Source organism: Stegodyphus dumicola, chromosome 7, assembly GCF_044657685.1.
Source record: "Stegodyphus dumicola isolate Sdum_Otavi_A_Nest chromosome 7, ASM4465768v1".
In the NCBI taxonomy this organism is placed as follows: domain Eukaryota; kingdom Metazoa; phylum Arthropoda; class Arachnida; order Araneae; family Eresidae; genus Stegodyphus; species Stegodyphus dumicola.
In genome coordinates, this window is record NC_140774.1 from 121,729,126 (window position 1) to 121,750,708 (window position 21,583).

Genomic DNA, 21,583 nt, shown 5'->3' on the forward strand with positions numbered 1-21,583 from the left:
CTGCATAGCAAAGAAAATGGAAGGGAATTCTGACGTATAAAGTAGATGTTAGTGTAGGAGAGATTCTGGATGGTTGTTCAACTTACTGGATGACTGGGACTCGGAGGAATTGGACCTCCCCATTTTGGGCTGAATGTTTTCCACTCCAGGATTCGATTCCAGATCCAAGGATGGTAAGTAATTGATACTGCTTGAATCTGAAACGAACCCCACACACATAAGACAGGGAAACATTCAATGTAATCAAATGAACCCAAAACACAGAGGATAAATTTAAAAAAAAAAATTAGCATTAAATATGGGTGAGTTACAGGGCTTAGAGCAAAATATTTAGTTGAAAGGACAAAAATGAATCAGCAATGAAAGGTTTCTTTTTGTTTGTTTCTTCATATGCTTATTCAGAGAATCTTAACTATCCAGATGAGTACGTATTAACGCATTCACCTTAACAAAAATCGCCATTTTTTTTCCAAAAACGCGCCAAACTTTGACAACCATGTGCAAAACAATTCTTCAGTTTTAGCAAAAAATGTCGCCATTTTTGTATGCGTTCTTTTGTTGTATTTCAATGGCTTCTAATATTTTTGCTTTAAATGAGTTTTAAAACATGTACTTGTGGTATTTTTCTGCTGTGGAAGAAACTGCTGCAGGATATCTGCAGGAATACAGTGTTTTATTGCGAAATTGCATAAAGATTGCATAGCATCCATGCTTAAAACGATTGTCACAGAATTTCCGCCAGAAGAAAAGAAACAAAAACTTGCTTGTCAGTAAATTTATTGATTGATATTCGGGTTAAATTTTTAATTAAAGTTTAAGTACGTATTTATGTAATAAATATTTTTTGCAATGACAAGTCATCATTTTCTTTTGCGTGTGTGTGCTTTCGCAAAATTGCGCTAAAATAGCTGCATTAATTACGCTTTGCAACTCACGTTTAAAGCTCTAGTACATAATACGCTGCAGCAATTTTTTTTTTTTTTTGTAAAGCTAAAAAGTAAACAAATTGCATTATTTTGGCTTGGAATTTTCTTGCTTTTTTTCCTTTATATAAATTAACTGAAAAAAGTTGGAAACTTAAATTCGATTTAAGTGAAGGTGATTTTGTTAAATAAAACATACCTATTCCATTAGTTTCAGAATGTAAATGTTTGCAAATATGATCGCAATAATAAAAAGATTAAATAGCAAATTTTATTAAACAAAAAGATTAAATAGCAAATTTTATTAGGAAAATTACTTTTTACTGCTTAATAAATAAATAAAGAGGAGTGTTTTTTTAATGGCTTCTACAGGAAGTAATTTCCCGAGTAGATGTAAATTCAGTATCGTTTCTGTACAGTTCAGGCTCTTTAGAGATTTAATTGGTATGTTTTCAATTGTGTTGTGGAGCATGACGTATAAACAACGCAGAGTTATGTCAGAATCGCGCGGAAGAGCATTTTCCTTCTCTTGGTACTCTTCTCACGTTTCCCGGCATGCTTCGGAACTGAGTCATATGATTTGAGTCAATTTATTTTCAAAAATGGTGCGGAAATGAAGCATTTAAATAATTTTCTATGGTTCTATCGCCATTGCGATCTCATCCTGTCATATTCATCTTCTGTGATTTCTCCTTCCCCCCCCCCAAAAAAAAAGGCCCAAATTTTGAGTCATGATATTTTCAAGCAATTCCAATTCACAGAGGACATGAAAATTGTTTAACAATCGCAGTAATGACCAATGTATACCCCACAATTATTAGGCGGTAATAAAGTCAACAAAGTTGGAAAAAACTAATGCCATATTCAAAATATAATTCTATATGTTCTTGTAGTTTTACTTATCTCAATTTCTTTAAACTGCCAACTATGACATTTGAAAAAATATATATATTTAAGGTAAATAAAAATGCGTAAATCAGCTTTATAATTTAATTTAATAATAAGCTCTTAAATCCCCACTTGGGGGTATTTCCTTTCTGTATTTTAAAAGTAGTCATAACTTTTCTGAGTTGTGCCATTTCTAGATGAATCGATTTCACATGGCTTGTGTAACGCTGATGACGTAGCTAATTCGAAACGTGAACTCAAAATTTTGAAAACTGAAACCTTTCTAACCTAATCAAAACCTTCTCTTCCACACTGGATAAATGCACACTTAGCTTCTACTTTTGTTGCCGCTTGGACGCTTTTTTCCAGTCTCAACAATCAGTATCAAAAATGTAAATGTTCTGGAAATAAGCACGATTAGAGTAACAAGTAAACTGTGGCCACAAATGCCAATTGAAATAAAAATAAATACTTAATATTACTTGGCTGCCAAGTTTCCTAATCACTACGGGTTTAACATTTTAGCATACTACGGAATCAGAATTTTTCCTCTATAATATGGATCTACTATGTTCTATGAATTCTACATCCCACGTCATCAACATTGCTACTACGGCTTTTTCAGTTTTTTTATCATATACATATATATATATATATATATATATATATATATATACATTGTCCTATATCATTCTTTATTCTACAATATAACAACCAATATTTAGAAGTTGTATTAATAATTTCATTTATCAGTAGTTTAATGATGCTTTAACCTTCTTACAGGTAACATTACATGCAGGAAGAAACTGAATATAACAAACATTGAAGATTTTTAAAAAGTGACAATTTTTTAAAGCAAGATCAATGTATGCACGACGCAAGCCTGTGTTATTTGTTACTACTAATTTGTATTGCATAGAAGTGAACAACAAAACGCTCCTTAAAAAGAACATTTCATGCTGTAAACGCACAGCTGAAAAATGGACAATTTTTTTCAAGTATTATAAAGACGTATATCTCATTTTCCCCATTTCTTTATTAATTTTAGCGTCCAAAAATCAAGAGGGGAAAATTATGAGAATAATTTAATTTTCGAAGGATGCGCTTACAGTTCGAAAATAAGAAATGAAAAGTAGTAATGGATGAACTAGTAATTGTTGTAATATTATTTCTTGAAAAGGAACCTACATTTCGATAAGAATACTCAGTAGTATTAATCTTTACAGTATATTGATCTATTAAAAATATCTAATATCTATACTCATCTATTACAATATCTAACAAGATATCGTCATTTCTGCTTCCTTGTAACATGAATCTCGTTCTTTCATGTTGCTGTCCTTAGACCTCAGATCATCTATAACTAATTAGAAAAGTCTCAACGAAATCATAGATTCGTGTTTGCTTCGCTGTGATTTCGTGTTTGCTTCGCTGTGATGGGTCGGGTCTTATATTAGGCTGGCATAAAATTCAACAGTTAGAAAGAAATGGTCCAGCCTGACTTTCGCAGATAATTTATAGGGTGTTGTCTTTGTTAGTAAGATAAAAATAATCATTACTTGGACGAATCCATTTTAAAATTTAGGAAAGATCGTCCTTGAACACATTGGACAATGGGAAAATTAGGCGATTATTTCAAACATTTTCCGAATTTTGTACTAAATGCTCAGGGAAAAACAAGAGGAAATTCAGTATTTATTGCCCTCCGTAACAGTATTTCATAATTATGTATTAAAAATGAAAACTCGGTAGTTTTAAATTAGAAGCAATTTTAAAAACAAAAGAATGTATAAAAAAGGGAAAAAAATTAAAATCTGATTCAACTTTCTCAAGAGGAGGTACGTCAGACTTCAATTAAATCCCATTTCCAGGGAAAAACAATGTGTCACTCAAAATTAGCTGATGAGCCAGTTTTTCTTTAAGTCTTTGAATAGAGTGTTTTAAATTAATTTACTCTTTTTATCTTTAATTAATTAATTTTTCAGCAGCCTTTTGCGCAAAAATAATTTTAAGATCTTTTGCTTAAAATTTCTACAATACTTTGTATTACTTGCCTGATATAAAAGTCCTTACTTAGCCATTATCTTCTCAATCCTTGGTCGTACTCATATACTTTCAATTACAGAAGTGTTTTAAATGACAAAAACATTCATATTTTGTCAATGTGAAATTTGAAAAATAAATTAATTTTCGACAGGTAATGAAATCTTGCTTTTAAGGCGATTTTCCGGTTTTTATACTTATATTTGAGGAAGTTTTACACTCATTATAAAACAATAAAACTATAAGAAGTTTGACTCCCGTATGACAAAAAGTGACCGAGATGTTTTGTTTCCAAATCTGCAATTTTTGTCGTTTACAACTTACAGAAGTCACAAAAAAAAAAAAAAAAAAAAAAAAAAAGTTTTAATCCGTTTTAAATCCATTTTACAACCAGCTTTGGAAAAAATAGCTCTTTATTCAGTCTGCATGTACAGACATCATGCAGAAAATGGTCCAAATAGATTCGGGAACTGTCAAACTTTATATTTCCTTTAAAATATGATACCCGAATTTTTTCGCATTTACAATACTTCCTTTACTTTGTACAATGAAGTAAAAAAGAACTAGTGAAGCTTGTCATTTTAAAATGAACGATTTAAAAGCATGATATTGTTAATTTTCATCTCAAATTTGCGACGTAATAAAAAAGGAGTAAATTACATGCCTAATAATTTTAGATATTTGCTTACTTGGGTTACTTCTACCTGATATTTTATGAAGCCGATATAATTTGCAAATCATTATTACATAGGTAACTAGAAATAAAGTCAATACATAGATTTATTTGTTTTAGAAGCATTCTATACTGCCATACACAATCATTGATACAAACTCGTATATAATTATAGTTGAACTCAATCTCTGCAATTTACAAAGTCTGACAATGTGTCGACATGAATATCGATTAACGTTTATGTGATTTAAATTAAATTAAGGAAAATAAACTCATCATAATTCAATTGAAAAATCGGAGTAACGGCGAACTAATTTTAAAAAAGCAAGCAATAACTAAAGGAGCATTTCAAGCAAAGAAAAGGTTTAAAATTCTTCATTAATATTTTTATTTTTGGATAATAGGAGCCCTTCGTTTTCGAAATGTTATTTTTTTTTACAGTAAGTTTACTTGACTTATTTTTTGATGTTCTTGGAATCGAACACATTTATTGTCGCGCATGACCGATTGCGCTGTATGCTATCATCAAGGGATGGATCAGAACGAAAAATTTCCACGAATTTTTTTACTTATATGATTTGACTTTACACAGAAAGAAGCAGAAGATTACAGAAATTACTTCGAAGCATTTCTTCTTTATTTTCAAGTTAAATTTTGAATTCGCTTTGAAGAAAATATCTCTTTTCGATACCAACATAACAGAACGGTAAGCGATTAAAAAATGTTTCGAAATCCATGCATATATTATTTTTAATCAAAGATGAGAATAAACACATTTTTTCCTGCTTCTAAAACTAATTGCTGCATACACTTTACTGCATATTTTCCTATTAAAAGAAAGTAAAATTTAAGTAATAGTAAAGGTAAAATTTAAGTAAAGAAGGTAAAATTTGAGTAATATAGAGAAAAGTATAAATTAACCTTCATTTTCATATGATACGAAAAGAAATGGCACGGGTTCGAAACTTGAGCATCAAGCTCTTAACTTTGCATTTTGCTGACCTATTAACTGTATTGACGCAAATTGTAATTACAGTCAACAGTTCAGAATCCTTCTTTAAGTATACAGGTAAATTAACGTGATGCATCTTATAAAAGAAAATTATTATTGTTCCTTAGAAATGTTTTATAAAATAAAAAACTGAAAACTATTTGCTATTTTCGCTGAGTTAAAATCTGCTATTTATTTGAGAACTTTTGTGAATACAGTGGAAGGAGCGGAAACTAACAAATTGATATCTAACTGGGATCATTAAAGAAGGCTGATATTAGAATCTGTAGCATTATTTGTACATTTTTGCTATAATTCTTGATTTAGATATTATTTTCTCTTGTACAGGCTTTCTGGAAATTTATTCTAGAAAATCATTGTTAAGTTTTTGTACTGCACATTCTGTTTTTTCCTTCATCACAGAAAATCGGTAAGATTATTTATTTAACAAAAACAAATTTTAAAAATCTTTTACCTTTTCTTTTCTAGTATAAAATAACACACCACATTATGCACATACTTGTATTAAGATATAATTTGGCATTTTTTTATTTTAATAAAAGTTTTGTATAACTTCCATCTGTGTAAAATCTATAAAGAATGTTTTAAAACATTGACGGAATATATTATTTTAAATTTATTTACACTATATATTACACTATATAACTGTGCCCAGATTTCTCTTTAAAACTCTAGTAGCAGGGATGGAGGCAAATAAGACAAGTTTCATGTGTTCGTTAATTATTCATGATGTTCGTTGTTATGTTTGTGAATAAGACTGGCTTATAAAAAGTTCATGAAATTAATTTATGTCTAGACACCAGAAAATTAGATTTGTAAATACAACGGTATCACAGTATATCTTATTAATTCATTCCAGATCCTTGAGGGTATACTAAACGAACTTTTACGATAAGAAATAAAAGAAAAAATAAAAGGGAAATAATTAATCCCTTCTTATTAAAAAAATTCTATTATTATCATTATAACAGTATTTAATACTAAAATGTAATTGCAGTGGAGGAAATATAAACTGTACATAAATGCAGAACTGCGCATGATACTGTACATAAATGAAGCACTGTACATGATATTGTACATAAATGTTTTTCTGTTATCCAGATCAACAGCAATTTTTCAACATGCTCTAACGTCTCTGGTCAACTACTTTCTTCTTTGCTTAATTGTTCTCATTAACAAAAAAAAAAAAAAAAAAAAAAAAAAAAAAAAAAAAAGGCTTGAAAATTCAAAGTTACAGAGCAGACAGAAAGAGTAGAAAGTAGAAAACTGAAGAGTAGCAACAGAAGTACTGGCGCTCATTGTCTCGAAAGAGGTGAACAAGTATAGTGCGTTCAATCGTGACTCATCGAATTCGAATCGTATATTCCAAACAAATGTCCGACACGAAATAAAAATTTTCGGGTCTAAACAGGAGATATACCAAATTGGACATATTTCAGAGCGGACGTGTATCAAGATACTACTCTTCTTCATAAATTACAATGAGTAATGATATCATGAGCACACATTCAAAATGAATAAAAAGGCCATAACTACTAATTTTTAACTTAACTTTTTTCTTGACATATTCCAATGTATATTTAATTTATTAATGAATACATATTTAGTTGATAGTTATCACGAGGAATTTTATTGGCTAATGGGTGCCTCTTTATAAATAAGTTCCAAAGTATGCTAAAATCTATATATCGGAGAACGCAAGCGATAAAGCTCAAATGTGAAATCAGAGTTGCTATTGTAAACGCTCAAGTAAAATTTTTATTTAGATATAGTTTAAGAAAAGTTTTTAGTAAAGACTATAAAGGAGAAATTTAGAAATTGGGAGTTCTTTTAAAATATGCTCAACAATTTAGTAATTAGATTAAGACTTCGTAATTTAGTAATTAGATTAATAATAACTGAAATAAGCAATTTGCTGTCTAGCACTTGGTAAAAGAATGTTATGAAACATTAACTAAAATTGATTCTGAAGAATCTTTTCCGAAGTTGCTTTAATCAGTCTACTATATAAAAAGTTATTAACAAGATGACTTTTCAGAATATATCTAGAATAATTTTCATTTACTGGAATTGGCTGCGGAGAGATTTGAGGCATTGGACTGACGAGGATATAATAAGTTGGCCTAAAATAACCAAAGATGCCAAGATCGTTGATTTCTCTTTTGCTTAAAAATTTTACTCATCTACCTAGACTTCTGATAGAACACTTGTTGAGAGCTAAATCCCGATTTTCCTGGTATCTTTACCAAGCTTAATTTCATGTGAAAATTTTAGACATGGAATTCACATGCGATATATAGAACCAAACAGAAGATTAGAAAACCAGAAAGTGCTCTTTCTTATAAATATGGAGAAAAGAATTGTGAGTAATGATAAATAATTGGATATCAGTATTGTGGCAAAAAATCCAATCAAATATTATAACAGAAACTGATAATATTTTCCTTGAAGAAAGCAAAATAATGAGCAACTCAGCATTCAACTTACAATGCGTGTGAATTACTATTAAGTTAAGTCTGGCTTCTGCCAAGCAAGTTAGTCAGATTAAATTTATCTTATACATCGCTATCTAACTCTAATTGCTATTCATGATTTAGTCCAGCCTTGTGATATTTAGCACTTAAAAAATTGCTAAAATCGACAATATTTTATACAGGCCGTTATAACTGAGACACACTAACCTTTTTTTGAAGAACTAAAAATACCTTTGAGTACCATAATGCATTATTTATAATAAAGCACAGCTCAAAACTTAGAGAAAAAATCTTTGGCTTTAGTACTGCACTAAAACTTTAGTGAATAAGATTAGCTTACTAATTCAGAAGTCAAACAACAAAAATCAGCGTTATATTTACGAAATTTCGTAAATATAACGCTGATTTTTGTTGTTTGACTTCTGAATTAGTATTTATTCGGCGTGTTATTGTGTCTCAAGATTAGCTTAGTTTACATTTACTTTCGCATCGTTGCATGTGCTTTTTATTTAATTCAATCCAGCCTATATCGTAAGATCAAGCACCAGATAAGTAATCAATAAATCAACTACAACAACGCTACATTTGTCTCTTCCTAAATGTTTTTTTATTTAGTTACTAATTTGCATAACTCTGGAATAAGCGAGTGAAGTGAAGGAAAGAAAAGAGTGTGGGGAAAAATGCATTAAATTTAAACTGGTTAGAATAATAAAATAAACTTTAACAGAAAGTTAACTAAAATATTCCATTAAGTTAATCTTTCTTGAAGATTAACATATTTTTCAAACATTTCTTTATTCTTTCTTCCATTTTACTCTAGGTCTGATTGAATACAGCTTTCTCTTGCTGATTAATCTTTCTTCAGTTTCCATTTTATTTACATATCTAATATTCAGTTGAAAAATCGTATACAAATTAATTCCCCACCTTAAATTAAAGAAAGGAAAATACTTGGTAACCAGTTATGGAAATAGTAAAGTTAAACTAATATCTTAGTTAAAGTGTGTTCGTACAATGACTTAAATACTTTCAATAATAAAGTATAATGGTGGTCAAACGTTCTGCATTAGCTATTGTTTAAGTGCATGCATTACACTTAAATATTGAAAATGTATTTATTAGCTTTCGGGAATGAGGAAAAGATTATACAAAAAATAAAGGTAAAACTACCAGACAAAATATTATTGAATATTTCAAAAGAATTACAACTATGAAAAGCTTCTCCATGAAACAGCAGAAAGTACGGGTTTTGTCAAAAATTAGCTACTTTACTAAGATCTGTTACTTTAAAATAGGCACTTCAAGGACATAGTGACCCTTTCCTCATTTAAGATTGTGGCATGTGTTGTCATCACTGCGCAGAGGGAATTAGGGAATTTTAGCATATTAGAAGATTCGACATTTTTCTGCAACAATTGTTGCCATCGTTATAAGTCATACTTTGGAGATGGGGTCAGAAATGACCTTAACGTGCCTATTCTAAGGCAAAGGCTATAGAACTGTTTACCGTTCATTAAAATTTGTTTTATGAACAATGTAAGAACTGAAAGAAGTTTGAAACCGCTTACCTCGCAAAGTAAAGCACAATTTTTCAGTAATTTAAAAAAATGAATTCATATACCATTTATCTTTAGTTTTACATTTTTATCTATGACTTTATTTCTGTACTCAGTAATTAATCCCATGAAAAGATTAGAAAACAGCATCAAATTGTACTTGATACGTACTGTAATATGTACCTGTATAAGTTTCTCTTGCCTTCTTAGCATGATCGGTTCTTTTGGTTTCTTAATGAGCTTTACATCTGAATTTTATTATATAAAGAAAAGAACGCCACACCTAGTGTTCTCGTGGAGAGGTCGGGGAAGAACGAATCGCTAGATTTTTGAAAATACTAATTAAGGGGCAAAAAAAAAAAAAAAAAAAAAAAATATACCTTTTAGTATAATAATAATATCCTTTAATAAAGTATTATATATTGTAAGTTTTTATTTCAACTTAAATGTAATGCAAAACGATTTTTTTAAATTTTATTTTTAACTTAAAGTTGATTTGTTTTAAACGAATATAGTTCCTTATTTCGTGGTATTAATAATGGTATTAATAAAGATCTAATATCTTAATATTTTATTCAACAAGCGTAATAATTTATGAACAAAATCCAAAATATCCTTTTTAATACAAATTATTAGCCCTAAATCCCCCCAGATTGAAAAGTATTTCATCGGTTAATTTCTTTCTTAGATACAAAAATTGGAATAATTTAAGCCATGAAAAATAAAAGTGAATTTAAAGTTATAATTTAAAGGCATTTTAAATGCAAGTCGACAGTTTGGAAATTCTTCTTATAGGTATTTTGATAATAATATCAATATCAAATTTACAAGATAGTTTGATTGATACAAAAATAATGTTTTAGTTCGAAGTTTAGAAAAAATTTTTTGATGAATTTAGTCAGAATCTCAGTGGCTGCCTCCTTATGTTGTCACACGCAAGCTTAAAATTAATCTTTATTTTGCAAAGTGTTCCCATAAGTCCTGAAAAACACTACAGTTAAAACATAAATACAATTCGATTTTTATTAAGGCAAAAAAGAAGGACGTAATTAATATTCATGAATTATATGATGCCACTGTAAAACTACAAATCTTTAGCTACATGCAAACACCATTTCATAGTCTCTAATTCCCATCAGAATAATATTCAAGCATTTCTTTCACGTGACAAAGCAATATTGCCATATTGGAAAACAACTCCAAAATTAAATGAGATTCAACAGATCTCAAAGAATAAAATAAAAACTGGAACAAACCGGTTGATAGAATCTCCTTTTCTTCAGTTCGCTTCTTAACATTCAAATTCTATTGAACCTCCCCCTCCCCCAAGAAAACATTTCACCTTTAAAAACGATAAAGACCAAGAACAATTTTCACACGAGAAGAACTTATAGACATTTTTATATCTGTAGACATTCACTTACATTACAGTTGAAAATAATTAAACACACGGTTTAGTTATACGCTCACGTAAATATTCATTTAGTACCGGCGAAAAGATAAATTTGATAGTTTATTTTGACTTTAAAAGCATCTATTATTTCTTTGTTCTGTATGTTTGTAAACCTGTTCAGTTAAATCAACAGATGAGTTAAGGTCATACGTATTGCTGAAGTTAATGTTATTGTGATTTACATTAGCTTTCAACAATGAACTTTAAATAATAAATAATATTAATTTCCAGTTATTGAGCAACCAATTAGTATAGAACTGAATTCTCTAATTTTTAAATTCTTTTTCGAGGGTTTTTCTTTTTGTGATAAGAAATGTCACGCCTTATCTTAACACTAATTTTTAATTTAAGAAATGGGAAAAAGAAAAAAAAAAAAAAAAAAAAAAAAAGAAGAAATGTTTATTTTTGAAATTATTCAAAATACATGTTGGTAAAAATACCTGCAATTAATTTCAATCGTGATAAACTGATAAATAGAATGAATAAAAAGCATATATTCGTTTGCGAGTGAAAAGTACCGTAAAGTATTTTCAAGCTACATTCATCACAAAAATTATTCTTCATATGATCACTTGAAACTATTTCGACAATTGATGATCAATTTTAGAGTTTAGAAAAAAACATCGAAGTAAAATTAATTTACAACAGCAGTTTTTACATTATGAGAAAATACATTTGAACATGTTGGAAGTGAAAATTTTATACAATTTTATCTACGTTAATGTAACAAAAATAAAGTTGCACATGCACGGTCAATCAGATTTACATACCTGATATCCATTTTGGTAATAAATACGCTTAAGAAACAGATCAAATTAATTAATTTCAGTGGCCCCGGCTGCTGAAATATATAATTGTATTCCAAGTTCCTCTGCATAGCAAATCGTTCTATTTTAAAATAATTTTATTCACTTACCTATTAATATATAATTATAAAAATGCACTTAAATTTTAACTTTACCAAAAGAAATAAAATGATTTTTTATTTAGCATGTTGTATTTTATATAATGATACTTCAAGCTACACCGATGCATGTGGATTTATATTGGTATGCTGCTTCGTAAAAATCTTTATATTCTATACGGTGATCTATAAATATAATTCGTGGAGCATTACAGACATATTCTGAAGAAGCATCTATTTGTATATAAGGTGACAATCTATACAGGTACAATGATACAGGTCTACACTTCTATTTTTTTAATATTTTGTATCGCATTACAAAGTATATATGTTACCACACCATTAAGAATATATCACGAAAGCATATAATGACTCGTTACACAGGGCACGTTTTTTTCCAATCTTGACAGTTGCTTATTTTTATTTTTAATACTTCATATATATATATATAAAGAAAAGTGTTTTGTAAACTGTTCTGGAAAGAAAATATTTTAAAGAAAAATTAAATATATGGATCATAAAATTAAAATTATAGTTGTGCAAAAGATAAATCCTTCCCATTAGATAAATTACTTAGGAAAACTAAAAAATCGCATTTCAAATCTGGATATTAAAAAAGCAAAAACTTTATCTTTAAACCATTAAATATTTTATATTATTTTGTTGCTGTTACATTTCTAAAATCTGCATAGATTTAAGATTCAGTTTGTGTTTTATCATTAAACTAGACTCTGTTATTATTAAACTTTCCAGTAAATTTTGATACATGCGTACAAACAAACATATATTATCTGTCTATCCACCTATCTAATTATATGCTTATCGTCCGTCTAGCTGCCCATTTATCTATTTATCATGCATACACATACATACACATGTACATGCACATTTATATGTATATTGCACAAATTGAATATCCACCATGACCTATGACTTTGTGAGCATTATATTTAACCATAAAATTTATCTGGTTTCAGTTGGAAATGTAAATTTGCTTTTCATGTTCCAGTTGTTTAATAGAAGCAATGACAAAAAAATTTATGATTACGAAATTTAAGAACAATAAAGAATTCTTTACGCAAAATCTTACTTTTACATGTATAATATTCCATCATGGTGGCGTTGTACCTATAGGCCGTGCTTAGGTCCATGGGGCCCATGACCGACCGACGGCCGGTGTCCAGGTAACTAGGCATTGCTATATCCTAACAGGATATCCTTTTTTCACAAAGAACTCATAGCCGCTTGACTTCACAGTCACCCATCTAAACTCTCGAAACCGGATCGGTTGTAAGTACGAAGAATGAAACTTGCACAGGGTCAGTCCCGATTAATCCAGAGATAGTGTCGGCAATAACGCTAGTGTTCAAATGACTTCTCTCCTGGCTCAAAATTCAGGCGCTCCATTCGGGGACCGAGGACAAGGGGAGGAGATTGGCAGCTTCCCTCCCTCACGTGATTCGGCAACGTTTCGCGAATAGGTCCCTTGCTCTCTCTGTCATCTCTACGGGATGCCCGCCTTTAGCGAACGTCTAGCTGATCGGCATGACAACGAAAGGGTTCAATTTTGACAATCCAGAAGAATCCACAAAGAGTCCATGTCGTTTAATCTCTTCCAAAAATGAGCAGGAGCAGTTAAGCAAAGTCACAGAAAGCAATCGGACAACAAAGCATGGATAGGGCATCTGGGATTTTGAAAGAAGTATCCAAACAATTTTAAAAGAACCACTTCCTTTTAAGTCGGCAGATGGAAGATTTTCCTTACCGATGATAGAGCCTATTTCTCTCAGAGAAACAGACAGTTAATTACTTTGATAAATCTTCCTTCACCATTTAGATTCCATTCCATTTTAGTTTTCAATGCTTGCTGTTTTGCATCACAAAGCGTAAAAGTCAAAATAAGATCTCAGATGATCAAGGTTTTCTTCGTTTTCATCAAAATTAAAAGTTTAGAGATCATTGTATATTTCGTGTGTATACACACAGAGAGAAGGAATATTGTGCTTCCAGATGGAAGCGAAAAGTTCAGCTGCTGCTCATTTATCAATGGAATAATTTCCTTTCATTTCTTTTTTGCCCTCTTAAAGGAAGTTTTTAAACACAAACCAAGCTTCAAAGTATTCATGACCAGATTAATAATCGTAAAACAGCATGGAGTTATAACTGGCTTAGTAGAGGATCGGTCTAGGATATTTTTCGCTTCCTGGATCCCTGCCTGAGTTTGTTGCAGACTGAAATACATTAAGCAATTGGCACCCAAACTTCTGAGAAGCTTGTCGAATCGAAAACTAAGACGTGGTTGAGGTGGCGCTGTTGGTGAGGGGAAAAAATAAAGGGCCTTTCCACTTGATCTGATCTGCGGGAACAGATGGTTGTCGCGTTCGAGAACAAGGGGTCTCTTGTGCTACGACCCCCTTCTCCCAACTACGTAAATTTTAAATCGCTTGCTATAAATAAAGCTGGTTTTTCTCTTTCCCGTTAAACATCATCTGGCGCAGTTCGATAAGAATTTAAAAAAAAAAAAAAAAAAAAAAAAAAAAAAAAATTAGGAGTGACATGTTACCGCTATCTTTGAATTAGCAGATATAAGAAGCTTTGTTGTATATGTAAACCGATACTAATTCGGTAGCTGGCAAATCATTGTTTGCTGTAAATAAGAAGCTTAACATAATTCGTAAGTTACTACATTCTGTTCTTTAACTAAATTTATTTTCATGTCTCGCATAGTTGTTATTTATAATACGCTATAATTCTGTTATATTTTGAAAAGATCTTATTTATCAAGGTGTATAAAGTTATATTTTAAAAAATGTACTTGAACGCTAAAATAAAGATAAATTGCATTGCGAAAGTAAATGTATAATATAATAATAATAATAACAAAAAATCGCAAATAAAATAAAATGATAACATTTTCAAGTGAAGTTAGAAATTTTAATGAAATACTGTAGGTAGCATTTCAAATAATATTATGTAATTTTAATTTATAAAATGATAATTTAGTAAGCGGATGCGACTTTCAAGCATTTCATTGAGTGGCGGCTTTTTTGTGTCTTAATTTATCAGATCAAAGTGTAAAAGTATCAGGTGTATCTGTTTTCGCTTACAAATAATACCTAAAATTTTTGGTAGCCTTAGATACATTTCACTTGATTATTTTTAATTATTAAACAGAAATACTATGATTTTAAAATTCGTTTAGTGTGCTTATGCTTATCTTTAGATCTGATATGCAACGTTAAAATTTCAACACCTTGTTATTTCTATTTTGTACTGTCTCAAGAACAATACTCAAATTTTTATTACTTTGCTGTAAAATTCCTATTCAAGATGCAAACCTCAGCCTTAGAGCAACTTAATTTTGTTTAGTTTACCGACAAGCTAATGAAACAATGTTTCATCAGTACATGAAATACCATACTAATTAATTAAATGTGAATTAAAATTCTAGTAATTTATACTAAAAATAGACAGTGAAATATTTGCGTAGCATTATTTCATATATACAAGTATTTCAGAAAGGCGCATTTTATTAAAAATAAAATTTGTTGATGTTATTCGCAATTTAAGAAATTATTAAATTAAAATATTAAGCATTTATTAAACACCCCTAAAAGGAAAAAGGACGGAGGGGAACTCAACAAGTAGAAAACTGCATTTTTTTCTCTCATATTCGAGAACTTATTGTGGGCTTGTTCAAAAAATATTACCTTTATATATTTATTATTTTGGCCATTAATCGTCATAATTAATTATCTTGGTCGCCATCAGGATGATTTTTTGAGTAGACAATCTTTGTGCATTTTTATGGTTAAAATTCGAATTCTTGGTAAAAATTTATAATTTTGCATTCAAAGTATCTACCATATTTTTATGTTTTTGAAAGGCCTTAGAAAAGGGTTTTTTGATATCCATTCTTTTGAAAGAAAGCTATTAATAAACTTTAATCAAGTCAGACTTACTGTTTAAATAAGTTTGTAGATTTAGTTATCTAATTAACTATTGTAGATACAATTTTCTACATAACTATTTTTCATTGAAACAGCTGTTGAATTCTAAGCACAGTTTAAACTGTTTAAACTACTTTTGCTGAAAGCTTTTAAGTCAGCTTTGTTCATTTTTTTAAAGAATTGTTCTCTTCTTTACTGTTCTTTCTTTGAAGGTAAATAAATAAATCCTACCCGCATGTTGCATGCAAAAGTATTAACTGTGAAATTTTTGTTCAGAAAATGGTTTCACAGCATATTAATTATATAATGGTGGTCAAATATGATATAAAAAATATGCGCTTAAGCTTCACCAGAAAAACTGGAACATAATTATTCCTACTTTTGACTGCCAAAAAGAATTTCGACCAATTATCCACACATAAATGCTTAATCCACATTACACTGCAAAAAACAGTGTTCTGTTCGATTAGACGTGGTAGTATGTCTTTATATATGCTGGGTATACATGTAGTGAAATGCAATTTTTTGGTTATCATTTCAGCTATATCAGGCAGTTTTTAGAGCTAGGAAGAAAAAACGATATCATTACTATTACAAATTTAATAGTTTCACCTTTTAGGCTTCAGTATCAGAGCACTGATTTTATCTATGAATTTTTTTAAATCTATAGCATATTGTTCTCTTTTGTTTTATTAAAGGAAGTCCTTATATTCCTTGTAAAAAAATTAATTCTGCCATAAAATTATAGAAAGTGTCATCAGTTTCCGTGCTATAATATAATAGATATTCTACAGGCAAACATCTCTATTTCTTCCCGCTAAACAGCGTGTAAGGAGATTTAAATCAGCATACGTCTTCGAGAGCAGCTTACAAGCGAGATTGTGGGTATCATCCCCTGTATAAACTTTGCCCCAGCAGAAACCGTTTCTGAAAAGCTTCTCCCATTGTGTCAACTTTCGAGCACATAATGAAGGGGGAGTTCTTTGTGAAGTGTTCTTTTTACCGGGCCCTTTCGTGTTTTTGACAGCATTCGAACTCCATTCAGCAGTCATTTATCGCCTTTTGAATGCGATCGCTCCCGAATGCGGCCACTCCAGCTACTTTTCAGTTTGCGATGCCTACAATGAGAGGTTGCCGTAGAAAATAAACTGCGCCAAATCTGCCGCCAGTGGTATTATCAAGTGATTCTTAATCATTAAAAGTTTTATAATTAAAAAAAAAAATAATAATAATAATAATAAACTATAAAAAATAACGAAAAAAATTTAATATATAATAAATATTACATATTGCTTTAACCGAAAAGTAATACATTTTTATTCCTAATTCTTTGTACAAAGTTTGCTCATCATAAAATGTAAAATATGAACATTTTGAAAAAATACATATTTATCACATTAAGAGCATTAAATTAAGTACGCCTGAGAAAAAATGACTGCCGGCTTAAATATTCATCAAAATTAATTTCTTTCGTTATATTAGAATTAACTTCAAAATAATTACTTCGTGTATTTTTTTTTTTAAGATTAAATAATCCAGTCAAAGATAATCACATGAAAAAATTAAATAATAAACACTTTTCAAGGACAAAATGAGCTTTTCGTTATTAGTGACAAAAACCCTTCTGTGATTAAAGTAATGTCCTCTATAATGTTGGAAATAAGTCAATTAATTAACTATATTTGAAGATTAAATTAGAAGTAAAATACACTCCCCAATAATTGAAAGAAATTATTTTGAATAAGATATCTGAAAAATGAAAACTAAGATTCATAATATTGCTGAAATTTCTTGTTAGACATGAAGAAAAAACTCACAACTTGTTTCTTAACTCAGAAATAAATAAACAAACAAAGGTAGTTCAATTTTGATAACAACTATATAACGCAATCTGCTTTTGGGGAAAAAAAAAAAAGAAAAAAAAAAAGAAAAAAGAAAAAAAAAAAAAAAAAGCCACTTTGGAAAATTTTTGTTATAAAACAATTTACGTCAGTGATATCAACAGAATGGTTTCAAAAACAGCATTTGAACTTCCGTTCTATGTGTGCAGCTTATAGTCTAACTAAACAGGAAATCAAAACTATTTTTTCGGTTCGTTCATTCATAGCAGCAGGAAAAAAAGTATCGATGGACTTTCAAATTCAAACTGCCCACAACAAAATTAAAGCTAAAAACAGCAATCTGTGAATCTTTTCTTTTTTTCCTATTGGACAAATCAACGAAATTTTCAGCAGCATAATATTTAAGACATATACTTTTTTTAACTAAATACTACTTAATTGAAAACTGAAGCGAAATTTTTCGGACAAAACTATTTATGCGTTTGAATAAAGAGGCACAAGAACATAACAGTATTTTAAAGGTTCAAGAATTAGCCTGTATTCCGTTGCATTTGAATAAAGAGAGAATTCGCAGGCAGGATAACTTACAAAGAAACAATTGTTGCCATACTGTAAAAGTAAATTATGCTTCTTACATGTTAAAATTAAAGCAAGTAATTAACTAAAAAAGTGAAAAAATTAATTATCTATTTTTTTTAAGAGTTTTCTTTCTAATCTTTTTTAAATAACAGCAATTGGTTAATTTTGATCGAAATCTGAGTTTTTTTACTCAAAACCGAAATTTGCATTGTTTTTAATGTATTCATAATTTACTTATTTGTCAAATTTTGTTGTGATTTTAAAAGCTGTGTTATTCAAAAAAGTAATTATCATCACATTAAAAATATATATATATATATATATATATATTTTCTTTAAAAGCATTTTATAGTAAATAATTTATTGAGGAGTTTCACGATCGTCTTAATAATTCAGATACAAGAAAAAATTTTTCTTCCTGTTTATATTGGAAAAAGAAGAATTATAATGTGTAATCACAAATTAAAAGCATGTATTAAACTTCAAAGTGCTTATTTTCGAATGATCCAATAGATTCATATAATGAAACAGTCTCGCAAAATTTCCTTTTTCACTTTTCCCAAATTATGCAGAATAACATTTCTCAAACATGCAAGGTTTTTAATAAAAAGAATAACACGTTTTAGTGAATTAAATTAACAACTAAATTAGCATTCGGAAAACTTTTGAAGTGCTTAAAAAAAAAAAAAAAAAAAAACTGTATTTTTCAATTTTTTTATCAAAACATACAAATTAATTTCATTTAAAAGAAAAACAGTTGCATGTAATTCTGCTTTTGGAATCTTCAAAAAAATTAATAATTAATGAGTATAAATTTCTAACTCCAAAGTTCGCCAATTAAGTATAACTTGTAGCGATAGGCTGCCAAGTATGGTGCACGCAGGCATTTGAGTGATCGTAAACGTGGCAATGAAAAGGTGAGACTATTGTGAAAGTGTGATTTATGCATTGCGCGAAGAAATGAGAATATTTTCCTCTCTCTCTTTTTCTTTCTTGACATCTCCCTCCATCCCTAACTTAGGGAAAAATAGGTGTGGAACTCGAATGTTTACCTATGCTATGTATACTAACAGTTTGTGTACTGATGTTATGTAAGATCATTAAACTTACATGACGTCATCTTGACAGAAATGCAGCAGCAATTAAAGAAGCAACCTTGGTAATCTTGAAAGAAATGCAATAGCAATTAAATGAAGAAAGAATTTTCTCTCTCTCTCTCTCTCTCTTTTTTTTTTTTTTTTTTTTTTTTTTTTTTTGTTCTGAGAATTTATAAACAGCAACATGTATGAATGTATGAAAGTTCTAACAGAGTGAAATTTATGTTACGTATTTATTAACACCTGAAATCTTTTGTTTTTGTTTTCTCTGTAAACATTGTCTCCGAAGAACGTTTCCTGTTTGAATCGAAGTCATCTAAGTATTCATAATTTATGTTCATTATGGAAAATAATTTTATAAATGACGAATGTTCAGAAGTAACAGCGAAAAAGAAGCGAAAATTTTATGTTGCAAGACTAAAAGTTCATATCAGTATCTAGGTATTGAATTAATTTAGGTATATGAATTATCAAATTACATATTTACCATTTAACTAACTTGTTAAACTGGAAATATTCGTTACGTCATTCCTCTAATACTGTGTGATGTAAGGAGGCCCTCGTGGAGGGCATTTTTTAGGAAAACTGGTTAATATTCACATACAATAAGGAAAAACCACAAAAACCAACCATGCAGCCAGCCCGTTTATCTGGGAAGGAATTACCAATAACCAACATTCTTCAGCCGGTCAAGTACTAGTGGGCCAGATTTTATTTGAAGTCATTGCTATAAAAATTAATAAATTTTGTATTATTTAAAATACGCAATGCAAAATGCTTGTTCAGTCGTGATTTTCTAATTTAAAAGCTCTTATAGAAGGTGTTAAAAAACTCACCTTTATTGTATTTACATTCTGTTTTAATGCTCTGCATCCCCCTCTATTTACCCAAAAGGGGGGAAATAATATTTTAACTTATTATTTATTAACTTATTTTAACTTATTATTTATTAAACATGAAAGATGTTTCATATAAAATTTTCTAACGGGGCTCTTTTTTCCTGGGAAATGCCTAATAGTTGGTTTGGTCGTCATTTACTGTAGAAAAATTATTTGCCAGAGAATAAACGCTTTCGTGAAAAATTCTTTTAAACATTATTTCTCAAACCTTTTTATGCTTACTTTCTGGAAAAAACTCTTGCAAAGGTAATATCTTCCTACAAAAATATTCTTCTTTATACATTATGTCATAAAATTTGAGACTTGCCAAATACAGAAACCACTCACTTAGCATAGATGAAGATACAATCCAGGATGGGAACTCCTGTTAATTTAAAGTGCCTTGTATTCACATTACACATAGGAAAAACCGAGAAAACAAATTATGCATTACTGTTAGTGGTCTTGTTAAAATTGTGCTTACATTTTACTAACAGCTTTAAAGCTTGCCCTTAAAATCTAACGATTACCTACAGAAGTTTTTCTAAAGTTTGGCGGGTTATCGCCCTTGGTACTTTAACTATCTTCTTAATTTGGTACTTTCAAATCTATGCCAAAATAAGGTTTCTGTTTAGCCTAATTTTGAATTCTACATTCGCGCTTTTCTCTACCATTTTAAGTTAATTAAAAGATAAAAATCTATCCTATTCTCTTTGGCTCATCAAAATGCTTGCTCAGACCAGAGGTTTATGAAAATTGTACGCAAGAGTACAATTTTCATAATACTATACATTGTTTAAAAGTACGAGGGTTAATCTTGCCTATAAGAATAGAGGAATTTGCATTGTATGGCTGCCACCTTACTTGTAAAAGGTCGCCTGCAATAACTATGAAGGGGCTATTCAGGGGTGTATGGGAGCACAGTACATTGTTTAAAAAATGTCAGATAGCCATTCCAGTCCAAAGTGTTTGAACATTTGTATTAAGAATATTGTTATAACCAAACCGGAATCTCAAAGCAGAAGAAAATACCCTGGTGTAAAATTTTCACGAGAAGTGCTCATTTTAATTTGTTATGATTTTAAGTTAGGTAACATCCATCAGACATATCAAATAAAATTCCGTTTAAGTTTTTAACTTTGAATTATGTTTTGCATTAAGTAGCAAAAGAAGCGAGAATTCACCAAACGTTAGATTAACATCTGTGGATAGTCTTTAAAGGCAAGTTTTAAATTACTTCTCATCTAGGAGTTAATAGTCTTATGTACTCCGTACTAGTGTTATGAGGAATATTCTGTTCCCACATTTGAAA

At 29.8% G+C, this 21,583-nt stretch overlaps 1 protein-coding gene and 1 long non-coding RNA gene across 6 annotated transcripts in view; one reads left to right on the forward strand and one right to left on the reverse strand.

The window, feature by feature from the left end:
* LOC118185904 (uncharacterized) overlaps positions 1-21,583 on the reverse strand; it is a 189,376-nt gene that overhangs the window by 68,996 nt on the left and 98,797 nt on the right. For 4 of the 5 annotated variants that reach the window (XM_035355855.2, XM_035355854.2, XM_035355852.2 and 1 more), the window contains exon 4: positions 87-197. The exons of the other annotated variant lie outside the window; for it this stretch is intronic. In XM_035355855.2, the coding sequence (XP_035211746.2) occupies positions 87-197 (111 nt within the window). The remainder of the gene's footprint in view (positions 1-86; positions 198-21,583) is intronic. 5 annotated transcript variants of the gene reach the window in all.
* LOC146996333 (uncharacterized) overlaps positions 14,082-21,583 on the forward strand; it is a 343,935-nt gene continuing 336,433 nt past the window's right edge. Inside the window, exon 1 of the long non-coding RNA XR_015042189.1 lies at positions 14,082-14,600. This is a non-coding gene — a long non-coding RNA (uncharacterized LOC146996333). The remainder of the gene's footprint in view (positions 14,601-21,583) is intronic.